Source organism: Melanostigma gelatinosum, assembly GCF_949748355.1.
Source record: "Melanostigma gelatinosum genome assembly, chromosome: 14".
NCBI lineage: Eukaryota > Metazoa > Chordata > Actinopteri > Perciformes > Zoarcidae > Melanostigma > Melanostigma gelatinosum.
The window spans coordinates 6,652,038-6,665,922 of NC_136647.1; the positions used below are offsets into that span (position 1 = coordinate 6,652,038).

The 13,885-nt window shown below is 41.9% G+C and overlaps 2 protein-coding genes across 2 annotated transcripts; both read right to left on the reverse strand.

The window, feature by feature from the left end:
- Positions 1-235: 235 nt before the first annotated feature.
- htr3a (5-hydroxytryptamine (serotonin) receptor 3A) lies at positions 236-5,258 on the reverse strand (the record flags this gene model as incomplete). The annotated part of the gene is given in 10 exon segments (XM_079283136.1): positions 236-546; positions 722-958; positions 1,395-1,605; positions 1,879-2,039; positions 3,056-3,225; positions 3,334-3,443; positions 3,807-3,851; positions 4,522-4,685; positions 5,170-5,191; positions 5,193-5,258. Coding segments are annotated over 10 exon segments (1,497 nt in total).
- A 2,553-nt stretch (positions 5,259-7,811) lies between these two features.
- htr3b (5-hydroxytryptamine (serotonin) receptor 3B) lies at positions 7,812-13,426 on the reverse strand (the record flags this gene model as incomplete). The annotated part of the gene is made up of 9 exons (XM_079283034.1): positions 7,812-8,074; positions 8,704-8,913; positions 9,151-9,361; positions 10,120-10,277; positions 11,053-11,222; positions 11,820-11,929; positions 12,313-12,357; positions 12,510-12,673; positions 13,390-13,426. The coding sequence occupies 9 exons, from the start codon at positions 13,424-13,426 to the stop codon at positions 7,812-7,814; spliced, it is 1,368 nt and encodes a 455-aa protein (XP_079139160.1).
- Positions 13,427-13,885: the final 459 nt, after the last annotated feature.

Sequence of the window (13,885 nt, forward strand, 5' to 3'; positions counted from 1 at the left end):
AAAACTCTCTGGTCAAACCCAAAATGATGATAATAATGATAATATTTGTATGGATAGTTGGTTGCTTGACCTTTGTACATAGATCCCAACTACAGGAAGCCTTTCCCTGTTTCATTGCTATGCGAGTGCCTCCCTGTATCCACTGAGCTACACAGGGCATAGAGCCAATAACTGGCCTGTTGAATTCAGTGCTCTCCCCACTGAGCTTGTGTCCACAGCAGTACAGGGACGAGACTCAGGCGACCTGCCACACCGACCACAGCGTGCCCAGTGTGATGCTGTAGGCCACCACGGCCACCAAGTAAACTCTGAATAGCAGCACGTCCAGCACGTAGCCAACCTGCAGCCACTCCTTGGCAACTTCCCGGCACCTGTCCCTCTTCTCCAGGAAGTGGCGTATCGCTGTCACTTCGTGCAGGATGTTGTCCATGACGGGCGGGGTGGGGTCCCTGGATGGGGGCAGACCCAGTCCGATCAGCCTGCCTTCTCTGTCATGGTGGCTGAGCCTTCGGCCTATCTCACAGGTGTGGTGGAGGGGGCACTGGGCTGCAGGATGGGACAAGGACAGGCTTCATACTGCTTCATTTTGTAGTTTTTCATTGATCAAACATTGACCTCGAAGTTTTTTGATTAGATTACAAATCTGAATACACTTTTGCTTAATGGCACAAGAGTGAAAACCACTTGTAGGCTACTGCACATGCGTTCACCAGCACCTTACCAGTCCCATAGTTGTTGTCCTTGTAGTGCTCCAGGTCGGTGCTTTGGGAGGACAGTGTGGGGCAGAGGCTGTGCTTCTTGTGGATGCAGAAGAGGACCGGAGCTCTTTCCAGCACCAAGTACTTCACCCAGTGGGGCACAGGGGGCTGCAGGTCCTGCTTGTGGACCAGGCGCACAATCAGGACGGTTTCTGTCAGGCTGATCACCAGCAGGGCCATGCAGACCACGAAGTACACACCTAGAGCACAGGTAAAATGAGACAAGGTGTTTGATGATGATCCCCTCACAGATATTCCATGAAAGCAGATAGCGGTAGAATAATGCTCCATACTTTACACATCTAAATTACTGTGTTTCAGTAGGTTGCAGGTTGGAGCCCAGGCTGTTTTTGGAGATGTTATCTTGGAGTTTGCGTGTGCGTGTCATACTGTTAAAGACCTACGGTAACTTTTATGAGGATGTGTCCCTGCCTTCCACCTAATTCATGCTGCGATAGTCTCCAGCCCTCCATAATCCTGAAATCGGTGCTTGAATTTAGCCTGAGTGCACTCTCAGAACTTGTTTTGCCCTCACCAATCTGTCTGATAGACATTTTAAACTCATACGCTGACATTCCTTGCAGAAATCATGTTCTGAATTCAAACTGCTGATAAGCACTAATACATCCCGGTCACCTATCAGAGGGGTTCCTATTGCAGTGGCAGGCAGAGTGTCAGATACAATGATGAGGAAGACAGAGTAGCCCAGCAGCAAGGTGATCTTGAAGGAAACCCTCTCTCCACTGTCTGGTGGCAGATAGAAACCCACAATGTCCATCACCATCAAGAAGATACTGGGCAGCAGCAGGTTCACAGTGTAGAACAACGGCCGCCGCCGGATCACCACCTGGGAAATGTAGGTTCATGTCAAGTCAAAATGTCTGTTGTAAAAGAAGGCAGGACATGGTTAGCTTAGCATAAGATACAAAAAACCTCATATGTAAGCTAGACAGACATTTCACCTGCTCATCACTGTGCACGAATTAACTGTCTTGAGGTCAGGCCACCTGAAGACAAAACCTTTGATGCAACACTCCACTTTTTTGCCTTGCATATAACACACACACACACACACACACACACACACACACACCTTAAAATCATTGTTTCAAATACTCACATGGAACTTCATCTCGGCATAATAGTCGTCATTGTCAACACTGAAGATCTTGTAGTTGGACAGTATGTGGAGCAGCTCCCACTCTCCTTGGTTCATGAAGACGCTCTTGTCCTCCCTGAGCTCCTCGGGGCTTCGCATCAGGGTGATGTTGATGTCATCAACTACAGATCGAACACAATGTCGGGAGCAGCGTGAAACGGCCATGGCAACTAGTTACCTTTCGCCCTCCACTCTGTTCTCTCAGCGCATGTCACAGCGGGGGAGAGTTCACAGATGCACAGAACAGAGCGGTTGTTTCACTCAAGTCTTGATGAGAAGAGTTGAAGACAGAGGCGGCTGTTGTTGTCTGATGCCAGTGAATATCTTTCACTCTGAATGCACCGATCAGTGTTTGGATGCCTTACTGTGTGACTGGGATCTTTCTTTCTTGTCAGGAAACAGCAGGCTTGATTTAAACACTGCTATCCAAAGTACATCGATGTAAATTTACTGAATTGTTATTTTTCATTAAAATAATTAATCAGCAACTTGATTAAAAGGCAACAAATTGGTCAAAAGTTACACAGGAATTACATTCCAGAATATAAAGTATGTAGCATATAAACTACAAACTAAACGAAAAGTATTTAAACATAGAATTGAGTTGAATAGATCGGCCCCGTTATCACCCATATCCAAAAGAGCTATTTTAGTCAGTATCGTCATGATATTGGTGCATCCCTATTTTTCACCATTTTGACTTTAATTAAACCAAAAGTAGCAGAATGGCAGATTATTTGTGTTAGTGAGAGGGCTGCAGAGGAATGTGGATAATGTGAAGTACCTGAAAATACTCCAAAAATGTTTGAAATCTTAAGTACGAGCTCTAGAATGGGGAATGTACAGAGAGCCTAATCGATCACAGTTTCAGTTTGGTAAAGGGTTTTAGTATAAATATTTGCGAAAAGACTGCAATTATATTGTTTTTTATAAGTCTGAAATATTTATTTCTTCGTAATTGAAAACATTACCCAAGTTGTCATGAACTGTGATCGTCCTTTAATGCAGGTTTAAGTCATTCATGTAGATATGTTTCTAAAGGAAGTCGGTTCCACTCTGTGCTCATTTTGAAGTTAAAACTAAATAAAGGTTCAATCGCATCGTAAATGAGGGTGAGAGAAAGGGATGAATGTCTTACTGGTATGTAGCCAGCTCTGGAAGGTGAGGCTGCATTTCTGGACATCAAATGGGAAGTTGTAGATGTTGAGAGTGCAGGCTGTGACCACCTGGATGGGCTTGTAGTTGCGCACCAGTCCGTCATGTGTCACGTAGACGTAAGGTATGTCTGGAGACTTCCCCACATCTACGCTGCAAGTCAGAGACAAACGTGTCAACAACAACTTGTTGAGAAGCAAAGACGGATGCTGATAGAATAATAGAAGCAGAAGCGATGGTGTCAACAGAAGCAGTTCTTACAACTCATTGATGAGGATGTCAGGCACCCACACATTCGTAGTAGGTATAGAAACCTGTTTGACTTCATCAAAGTCTTCTGGGTTCCACACCAGGAATTCATCCGTCCATGACTGAAGTATTGTCGACAGGAAGAAGCTAAATTAGTGATGATTTGATTTGGATTTTTGCAGGATAGAGTGTCAACACATATAACAATCGTGTCTCAGTAACAGATGTTATATTTAGACTGTAAAGACATCTGGTTTTGAAGAGGAATAAGACATACAAATATCACACAGTTAAAACCTTACAAATGTACGAATGTAATCAGAAATTACACTGAGTTTGTTATAATTATAAGAAATTAGTTTAATGGATCAAATATCTGATCGTGTAATCATGCAGTAAATAAAAGTAGCTATGTTCCTGATGTAGCATCTATGGGGCAACTTATAGTACTTATGTTGTGATGTTTGGAAATTCTTTTGTCTTACCTGTCTGTACCATACATACGTTGTTAACACCTGGTTCTTCTCATCCTGTAGTGGAAGAGAAGACATCAGAGTTTTAGAAAAAAATTTAAATTGTATTTTAATACATAAATGTATTTTATATTGTGCTGATTGCATATTTAAAGAACATGTAAATACCTTTACATTTAAAAACACCCACACGTCAATTGGATTATTTTTTAATAAAGCTTCAAATGAATAGTTCAAGAATATGCTCTGATGTATTACAAACACTTCATAGTCGGGATGCATCAATACTAACGTTGGGTATTGTGCCGAAATACAGACTGAAATGCTGGATTCCATATTGGTGACAATGGAGCAGATCTATTCAATTCAAGTGTTTGTTTACATGCTATCTTCATGATATACTGGAATTTTAATTACAGTTTACATTTTGACCAAGTAGTACATCTATCGTTACAGATTCAACCCCACCATAAAACGGTGATTAATATACCGTATGTCTTTCAAAGACCAGCCGACAGGCCTGAAAAGCAACAACCAATTGTTGCCACAGGGGCCGTACAGGAGGTTCATCCATTTGTTCTGTTCAGTCTCAATGAAATGCAAATAATTATACAGATGGAACAGTAATTAAAGGAGTCACGGTATGCACAGTAGATGATATACATAAAACTGCACAGTAGTTCACTGTTGGCAGGTTGGGGTAACATTCAGGAAGTGTGTAACTCACCACATTGAGGATGGAGTAAACCATGAGGTCTATGGCCACTATAGTGGACGTCCTCCAGTCTTTCACTGGTCTCACTCCCTTCTTATAACCCGCATTCAAAAACTCAGACAGCCGCACTAAGGTGGCGTTGGCAAATCTTCCTGGGCTGCTGCCCAGTTTCTTCACTGAAAACGTAGAAAATATTAAATCATGTTATGTGCACTGACATGGTAAACATAGTGTTTATCTCATATTGTCAGCGAGAGATATAAGACAACATCTTGGTTTTATAATAATGCCATGTCTAATATCAAGATCATTTTCTCAAATTAACTAAAATGATTCCGTCTTGTAAACTATGATTTTAACACTTTTTCTAATATGTGAGTAATATTACCTCTAATATTGCAATCAGACCACAGAGTCAAAATAATATATATTAATATACACCTTTTCTCAGACATTTAAAGGGCTTATGACTCAAATTTTGCTGGCAAGTAAGAGTTAAGGGCCTTCGTCATGATAAGGTAGGCCAACAGTCAAGTATTTGAAGGCATATATTGTAGTAAAACAGAAGCTGCTGTACCTGTGCAGGCTCTCGATGCTCCTTGAATAAGAAGGGAAATGAGTGCAGTCCAGGCTGATGACAGTCTCATGGTGCCAGTTCACCTGTGTTTTCGTCACCCGCTGTTGGAAGTCTGACTGCCGCTCTGATGAAAGGCCACGGGATGCCTCACACCCATATCCTCCATATCCATCCACTTTATCCATAACGTCGCTCGCCTCCACTTTCAAAACCTTGTTAGCGTCACTCAGCTCCTGAGGGTGTAGCCATCTGAGCTGACGCCACTCCTCCGTGTTCAATAAAGCACCCGCTCTCAGAGATAAATGGAGCTGAAAGACTGCAGAAATGAAAGCTAGTGACCGGATCGTATGTCACGTCTGAGTGATCATCTAATTAACTAGTATGCCAACATCAGGCCAGTATGTTATAGTGATTTAGCACAATTAAGAGACTGTTAGGCAAGCGTGTCAGCTAACTTACTGACAGCAAAGTTTCAGTGTTTAATGTCCTCTATCACATAATTGCCTGCTTTACTTTACTTCATGCTGCGATCCCAAATATTGAAGGTTGCCATTATCGAAAGGAAATTATTTGATCAAATGAGATTTAGTTTGCCAGTTGTGAGCTCGCCAACAACATTTGAATTAAAAAAAACTCCACTGACAAATACACAACATGGCCAAACGTATAGACGCCTGAACATCCCTGCCATATGTGACAGCTGAACATGTGTTCTATGGGCATTCATATGCTGCAATAATAGCCTCCCCTCTTTGAGGAAGGCTTTCCACAAGGCTTTGAACCTGGTTGTAGAGATTTGCTACCACTCAGTTGCCAGAGCATCAGTGAGGTCAGCCGATAAGACCTGGTTTGCGGTCAGCTTGATGTTTATTTGAGTAATGGCAGCAGTTTCCACTCTTGTTTTACTCACTATCAAAGGATACCAGTATGAGAGAATTTGCACTTGTTTATCTTGAGGGTTGTTTTACACCTGACCATGCTTTCTGTGGATTGGTTTGTGCCTGGCTGAATGACCGCTAATGTACAGAAACATCCCAGAAGAGCTGAGAATCATCCCCCCCCCCCCCCCCCATATACCGTCCATTCCGTCTGTAAAGCTCCAATGCCAGAATTTTCATACAGATGTATTTGGTGGCCTACTTTTTCAGCTTCCCACAGTGCAATGAACATGAACATGAACACTGCAGCCTCTGAGGGCTCATAGCTGTCTTCCAAAATGTTTATTCAGACCGTTTTATCATGACTTGGTGTAAATCAGAAATATGAATAGGCAGGTTTCTGGTTTGTTTGACTTTGTGAGGCTTTTATTGTCACTTCTGTTCCGTATTATCTTCACAAAACAATACACTTACGGGATTGTCTTTTATTTCTAAAGAACAGATGCAGTCATATTGAGATGAAAGTCACATTCACAACAATGTAAATACACAAAGCTTTGAACTTAATATACAGCCATTTGTTACCTCATACAGACAGTAACAGAGTACTGACTCAACATTTATCTTCAGCTTAGTTGCATAACATCATGCAACCAGATCCACTGGAAGAAGAGGTTCGCAGACACTGTGAAAATTGCATTAATATGGATCTTTCCACCGGCAAGTTTGCTATGACGCACGTTTGATATTCTAGTCATGACTATTAGGAAACCAACAGGGAATGGAGACACAGCAGCTGAGCGCTGTATGGGTTTTATTGATCTATTTTCTGGCAGTGGGATGGAGATTAAAGTGTGTATACAGTAACATAGCATCACACTGGCACACTGGAGGATTTGCTCCAGAGAGCTGCTTTATTATACGGTATCTTTGAGTCAATCTTCACTGTCGGGAATTTGTGATAACTGATGCGAAACAATCATGTCTCAAACTATAATGTTGCTCTATCTGGAGGTTAGGCGAGCAGTATTTATAAAGGGTCGGTCTATTTTCAGACTACTTGAATTGTATTGTTGTAGTTTTGACAATCAGTATTGGTTATAGTCAGTAGGCGAGATTTGGGAACATGATGACATTGCAAAAAAAAGGTGAGAAGGCACGAAACATGATCCGATAAGACATATGCCAAACATTTATTTAAAGGCAAACAGTAAATTGATTACCCACATTATCCATTGTACACATTCATCATAGTTTACAGGTGGATTTCATGAGAAGGAAGTTGGGGTGTTGGAGGGATTTGCACAACAATCAACGTTTGCATTCGAGAATCAGAAGAGTAATAGACCTGGTTTATAAAGGCCACCGAAAACGTTTATTGATGTGATACAATGGCCGTTACAAAAATGCATGTGCAACTTAGGTGCTCTGCCTGAACTTCATTTATATTCTGGTTTGTTTGCAACCTGATCAATATTCAGATTGTGTTTCTTACACCTTCTCTTTTGATTAGCGCAAAGTTACCACTTCTACAAAACACACAAAAATAAGAGCTTGATTGTAATGAAACGGTATATTTTAAAGGCATTGGTTAAATATTGGCACACAATATGAAGTGCATCCTGTTCTATGTAATTCAAATGAATAACCTTTGTGGAAGGGAAATTAATTATGACCAAAATACACTTGTCTGCAATAATAATTCTCCATCCCTTTCTGTGCATTGAAACATACTTAGGCTTCTCCAACAGACTAAAGCACTGCATCCCAAATCACTGTAAAAAAACATCATAAGCCAGAAGTTCTTTGACAGTATTCAAATAATCATTACGTCTCTGATAATGCGGTCAGGCAAAGCTCCAACTGGCCCAGAGCATCAGCAGCGTACCGGCATACGAGGCCAGAACCAAGAGGTAGAAGCGGAACAGGAAGCAGTCGAGCTTCGAGCAAAGGGCCAGCCATTCAGCCTGAACCGAAGACTCACTGTCCTCCTGGGATAAAGCCAGGTGGAGGGAAACCAGCTCCTGGAGAAGCCACTCCAGCCCAGATGGAGCGTCCTGGATCTCATTCAGGGACAGCAGATCTTCCAGTGAGGGTTCAAACTCATAATCTGGTTTGAAATGTCAACAATATGAATATAGATGCAGGCAGGTTCTCAAATTACATTTGTAAGCAATTTAAAGCAATCATTTTATTCATATTCCTGACTTCAATATTGTGATCCTTTCCAAAAGGCTTTCACCAGACTGGACGAAAAACAGCTCCCCCCCCCCCCCTGTTTATCTTTAATGGAAAGCTTTCAGATGGAATATATCAGAGAGATAAATAATTGCACAAACACTCTGACTTTGCAACTCTTTTTAAGATAGTCTTACAGATACTTTTGTAAAGTCTCCACAAGCTGAAGTATACGATGAGTTTCGGGTCATCTTAGCCTTAAGACTTATTTCATAATATTAAGCACAGAACTGTGGTTGCACAGCTTCATATGACCAAACTGTTCCAAGACTGCGGTATTATTTATTTTGCCTTCATCTTCAAGATTAGAAATCATTCCAAATAGGAAAAAGTTTAAACTTTCTAAAATGCCTCGGCTGTGTTCTTTCACCCTTCAAACTGTGTTTTTTTTTTTGCAAACAGACCTTTTGATTTGGTGAAGCATGAAGCAAAAACACACTGTGCTATCACTGTGTCAGCGGGACTTCTGCAACATCAAACGTCTTTGAGCTCGTAGCTTACCTCCGGAGGGGTTGATGTGATCGAGGGTCCTAATGGAGGTTAAAGCGCTCTCTGTGAAGCCATGAGCAGCTGAGCCGTACTTGTCCAGCAGGCAGGCAGACACTGACATTTGCCTGACCTCCTTCTCACTGTGGTGGAACAGCTTCACCACCAGAATAGACTTGATCAGGCTGAGCATCAGCATGGCCATGCACACGGCGAAGAACACGCCTGGGTGGAGATGGGAGGGAAAACAGAAAAGCGTGTTGCACAATATAGATTACGGCATTTTGGAATTTGAACAATCGCCTTTCTGGTTGCAATAACTGTAAAATGTACAGAAGCAGTAAAAAAAATGTACTGTCCATTTAATGTTGTACATGTATACCAAACGGACACAATTGGGTCTAAAACAAAGCAAAATGAATATAAGGGTTCAACTGAAATGATCTAAGCAGCAAACAACACCTATGAGTGGAGTATTGACCGCTGTGGCGGGCAGTTCATCGGTCAGGTTGACTCGGAAGAGGGTGTAGCCCAGGAGTATGCTGATCTTAAAGGCTATGCGGGTACCGCTGCTTAGAGGCAGGTAGAAGCTGATCACATCTACCAGCATGAGGAAGATGCTGGGGATGAGCAGACCCACCACATACAGCAGGGGGCGCCGGCGGATCAACACCTGAATGAAAGATGAGGGCAAAGAGGCAGTAATCTGACAAAGACACTATAGCAGAAATAATATGTATTCAATCTAATGTTCCCTCTAGTTGTGTCTAGCCATGCAGATAGTGTTGCTTTCATTTGTCTTAGTTTTGTTCTTTCTTCAAACAGATCTTTCTTGAGTTCAAATCAACATTTGTTTATGATCTGGAATGGAACAAAAGCATTTTCCATCAGAAATCCCTTTCATACAACATGTCTATCCTTCAGCACCAAACCTGCCACGACGCAACAATATCCCAGTGAGCCATGAAATGCTCCATTATCAGACAGCCTTTCGCTCTTTCAGCTGAATAAATAGCAGCCATCCCTGCTCTCCACCTGCAATGGGCAATGGGGCCATTTCCCTCACCACTAACAAGAAGTCCATTGATCAGGCAGCCACTGAGACAGTCTCATTATGGTCGCTCGCCCTCCCCTGTCTATCAGCCTCCCTCTCTATCTGTCTCTTTACTTGCCACAAACAGCCTCCCTCCCATCATTTGGCATTAGCCCACTAGCCCGATCCATGAAGGTCTCGGCCAATTGCTTTACACTTTACAATTCCGCTGCACAGCGTGGAGTGGGGGGGGGGGGGGGCTACAGTTTAGAGCTCACCATCGATAAGCAATCACAGTGCAGACACACTCTCTGACATTACTTTAACCCCCTTATTCAGATCCACTGCCCCTGCGTTAATGTGCTGAATGCGCACGATTGAGACATTGAGGCACATACGTTGAACTGGATGTGGGCGTAGTCTGTGTCGTCTTGGTGGATTTGCCAGTAGCTTGAAGGAATGGACAACAGTTCCCATTCTCCATCATTCATAAACTCCCTCTTGTCATTAGCAATGGCCTCTGCACTCCTCCACAGCGCCAGGTCTATTTCCTTCACTGCAAGCGAGAGAGAGAGAGAGAGAGAGAGAGAGAGAGAGAGAGAGATAATGAAGGATGAAAAGGAAAGCAGTAAATATATTGTATCATCATCAGCACACAGATGGTGTGTTGGTATGGATTCCTTCCTACTTCAGTTTTCCCTACCCTGTCCAATAGCATGCAAACAAGGTGAATTGGAAATTGTATCCATTTCATTAAGTTGGAAAGTGCGTTCTGAGGGCGAGGTAAAGTGGCTTTGTTTGCCACCGAAAAAAAAAAATCTGTATCAGTTAAAGTGTGTGCTATATTTAGAATATTTTCATCATTTTAACTTGCCCTCAGACAAGTTACTCAAATTTGTGAAGGTCTTGAGAAATGAGCATTTTGATGGGAAAACATATGTACCTGGGACAAAATTTGAATTTGAATACGGAACGCCACTGGGAAGCTACAGAATGACATAAAAACCTTAAAAGATGGTCCTGCCCTTTAAGGTGTTGAAGAACAACCAGGCATATAGAGGAAGTCTTACTGGAAAGCTACTAGTGGGCCCTTGATTATACAACTGATCAAGCTCCATACTCAGATGAAGACTGTTGAAAGCTCTGGAAAAAGCTATTAACACTGACTAAAATGTGTTTTTCCTGTCTCCCCTAAGGTTTGGGAGGTTCTAAGATCAGGTAGTTGCACCATATTCCTCATGGGTAGCGCAGGTGTAAACCTCTACTCTGCAAATACAAATTGAATTGAATTGGCTTACAGACCACCACCTGATCACAGGCAGCAAACACACCCGAGTGAAGCCAGCTGCGGAAGGTGAGGCTGCAGTTTTGCTTGTCGAATGGAAAGGCGTACATCTCCAGGCTGCAGGCCAGCACCACCTGCATGGGTCGGTAGTACTTCACTGAGCCAGAGGAGTTCACGTATACATAGGGGATCGGTAGGGACTTCCCCTCGTCCACACTGGGAACACACATCGAGGGGGGGGGGGGGACAACAGGACATTTGGAGGGTCAAGTGCTATGAATGATCATATGGCCTCTGTGGAAGTTTACTTTCAATTAGATTTAATGAGAAGTGAATTGTAATTATCACAAATACGTAGGACAGAAGCAGAGAGGACAATATCAATAAGAGGAACGATTCCACAATTTCTTATGGTGATGACATTTGGGACAGAGATGGTCATGAATTTAAACTGCAACTTCATTGGTTGGAAGCGGCAAATAGCCGCAAGGCGGCAATTCTAGTTTAAATATGTTAGACTGTCTGTTATTTATCAACTTGTGGATATACTTTTTAAAATCTCTATGGGGAGCAAGTAAGGCATTTTTTAATTCTACTCATATTTGCTTTAATTTAAGGGTTCAAAGCTTCGGGTTGGGCATTAGACCAGGGTCTCTGCAAGTGGAATTATTTAGTGAACTGGAATCAATGGAAGTCAATAGCTACTTGAAAGGTTGGAAAACACATTCCTTTAGACCTTGGTTACACTGAAGGACACTGTAGACTGAGACTAAAATATTTTTGAAGGGATCGTTGGTTTCAATAATTTCTTACAATTCACTGACGATAACATCAGGAATCCAGATGGCATCGGATGACAGTGAGATCTCATTGATGCCATCAAACTCCTCTGGGTCCCAAACCAGGAACTCATCTGTCCAGATCTGAAAGCAGAGCAGGATGTTTGTGTTCAAATTATATCGTTTAGGAATTTCAACGGAAAATCAAATAATTTAAAGCAAAAATGTAACTTTAGTGCTTGATTTTTTTGTAATCATGAAGCGTAATCCAAACGATACGACATAATTCACACGTGTGTAGAGAGTTATGGTAAATTCATAAGATTTGCAGCATATAGTCAAGGAATGTTGAATTGAAAACCCACTGTGTTGCATAAGTTGTTTAAAGCTTAAGGTAGAAGTCAGTCACTGAGGAGGTAGACTACAGCTGTTTTAGTTTTTAAAATGTGTTATTGAAGGAGAAGGAAAAGGCTCGTTTCCTGAAGCTTTACAAGAAGAAGTCAAAAGGAAACTGAGACGCCACCCACCTGTCTTTGCCAAATACTGGTAGTTATGCTCTGGGTCTTTCCATCCTGCAGAAAGGAGAAAACCGTAATGATACCTAATAGATGATTTTAAATTGAGGCTGTTGTGGACTTTGATTATATCAGATCTCTAACCAGTGGAGTAAAAACAGCAGAATTGTATCAGCAGTGTGAGCAGAGTGCTTTCACAGCATGCATACCACATTAAGGATGGACTGCAGGATGAGGTCTATGTAGACAGTGGTAGGAGTGGTCCAGTTGTGAACAGGTCGAACTCCGCAGTCATATTTCCTGAGGAGGGTCCTGGTCAGCTGGTTCAGAGCTGATCTCTTTGGCTTCTCCGGCACACATTCAGCCAGATGAGCTGAAAGACAAAGATAACCACCCAGACCAGCTCCAGGTTCACTGTGTGGCAATGTGCTTGTGGTAATTTGATTAATTGCTAATTTGTTTAGTGATGAAGCAGAAAACTGTAACGTGGGGGTCTCAGGGTCTCTTACCCAATTAGTCCAGCTTTGCTAAAAGCTTTTGGGATGCATCAGTTGCTCTATTTAATATGTTACAGTGCATACTGGTGGTAAATGTGTTGTTAATGATTGAAAGTTTATCACATTTTTACATTGACAGGCCTAATAGAAATTAAGTTTGTTTTTATCAGTCAGGATTTTTTTTTAAGGCAAAACACTTTACATGTGGGCTTTGTATAGCTTTACAATTCTGAAACGATTTATACCATAATATGTATTTGCTTACAACGGTGGTTGTGATGCTTCAAATGCAATAAGTTTTAAAACAGTCCGGTTTGGAAATTGAGAAATTACTAAAACTGAATCTGTGAGAGAACGGACCAAATATAAGTAAAATAAGCAATGAGTCATAGAGCTGCCACACTAAGAAAAGAGCAAACTATTTTGTTCAAACTATCTAAAAACTTGATAGCCAGCTTTATTTTAATGGGACATTTTACAAAGCAGAAATGGTTGCAACAAAACCATGCAGGCTGTTTTAAACTTACAAGTGAATACCTCGTACTATTCATGGAAATGCAATTGTCTTCTTTAGCCAAAAGGAGCAGCTTACCTGAGAGCAACAGAGTCAGCCAAATGAGAGACAACATGTTAACAGAAATCAGCCTTCCAAAAGACAGATGTTATCCAGATGTCACATCAAAACATCTCCTCTGTCAACACAAAAAAATATCCACCGTTTCAAGAGTAGCGGTACTCGGTGTAGGGGAAGAACAATGAACAGGGTAGTGCAGACATTTTGGTGGCGCTGGTATTGATTTTCCACTGCCCGGGTAAGGTGATACATATAATAATGACTCCCTGAAGGGTTGTTTAGTGCCAGTGTATTGTTTCATTACAGAGGAGCGTAAACACTTAGGTATCTGTTATTTTAAAGGTGTTTTAACCCAGCTGAACACACCAAATGTATGGAGGATGTCATGATGCGATCTAAACTTCCAATCAACTAGTTGTTCCATCTCCTTTCCTTCTTGTGAAGCATACCAAAAGTGAGAGTAATGCGTTTGAAATGATGCACAAGTCATATAGACTGCATTCAAAATCTTACT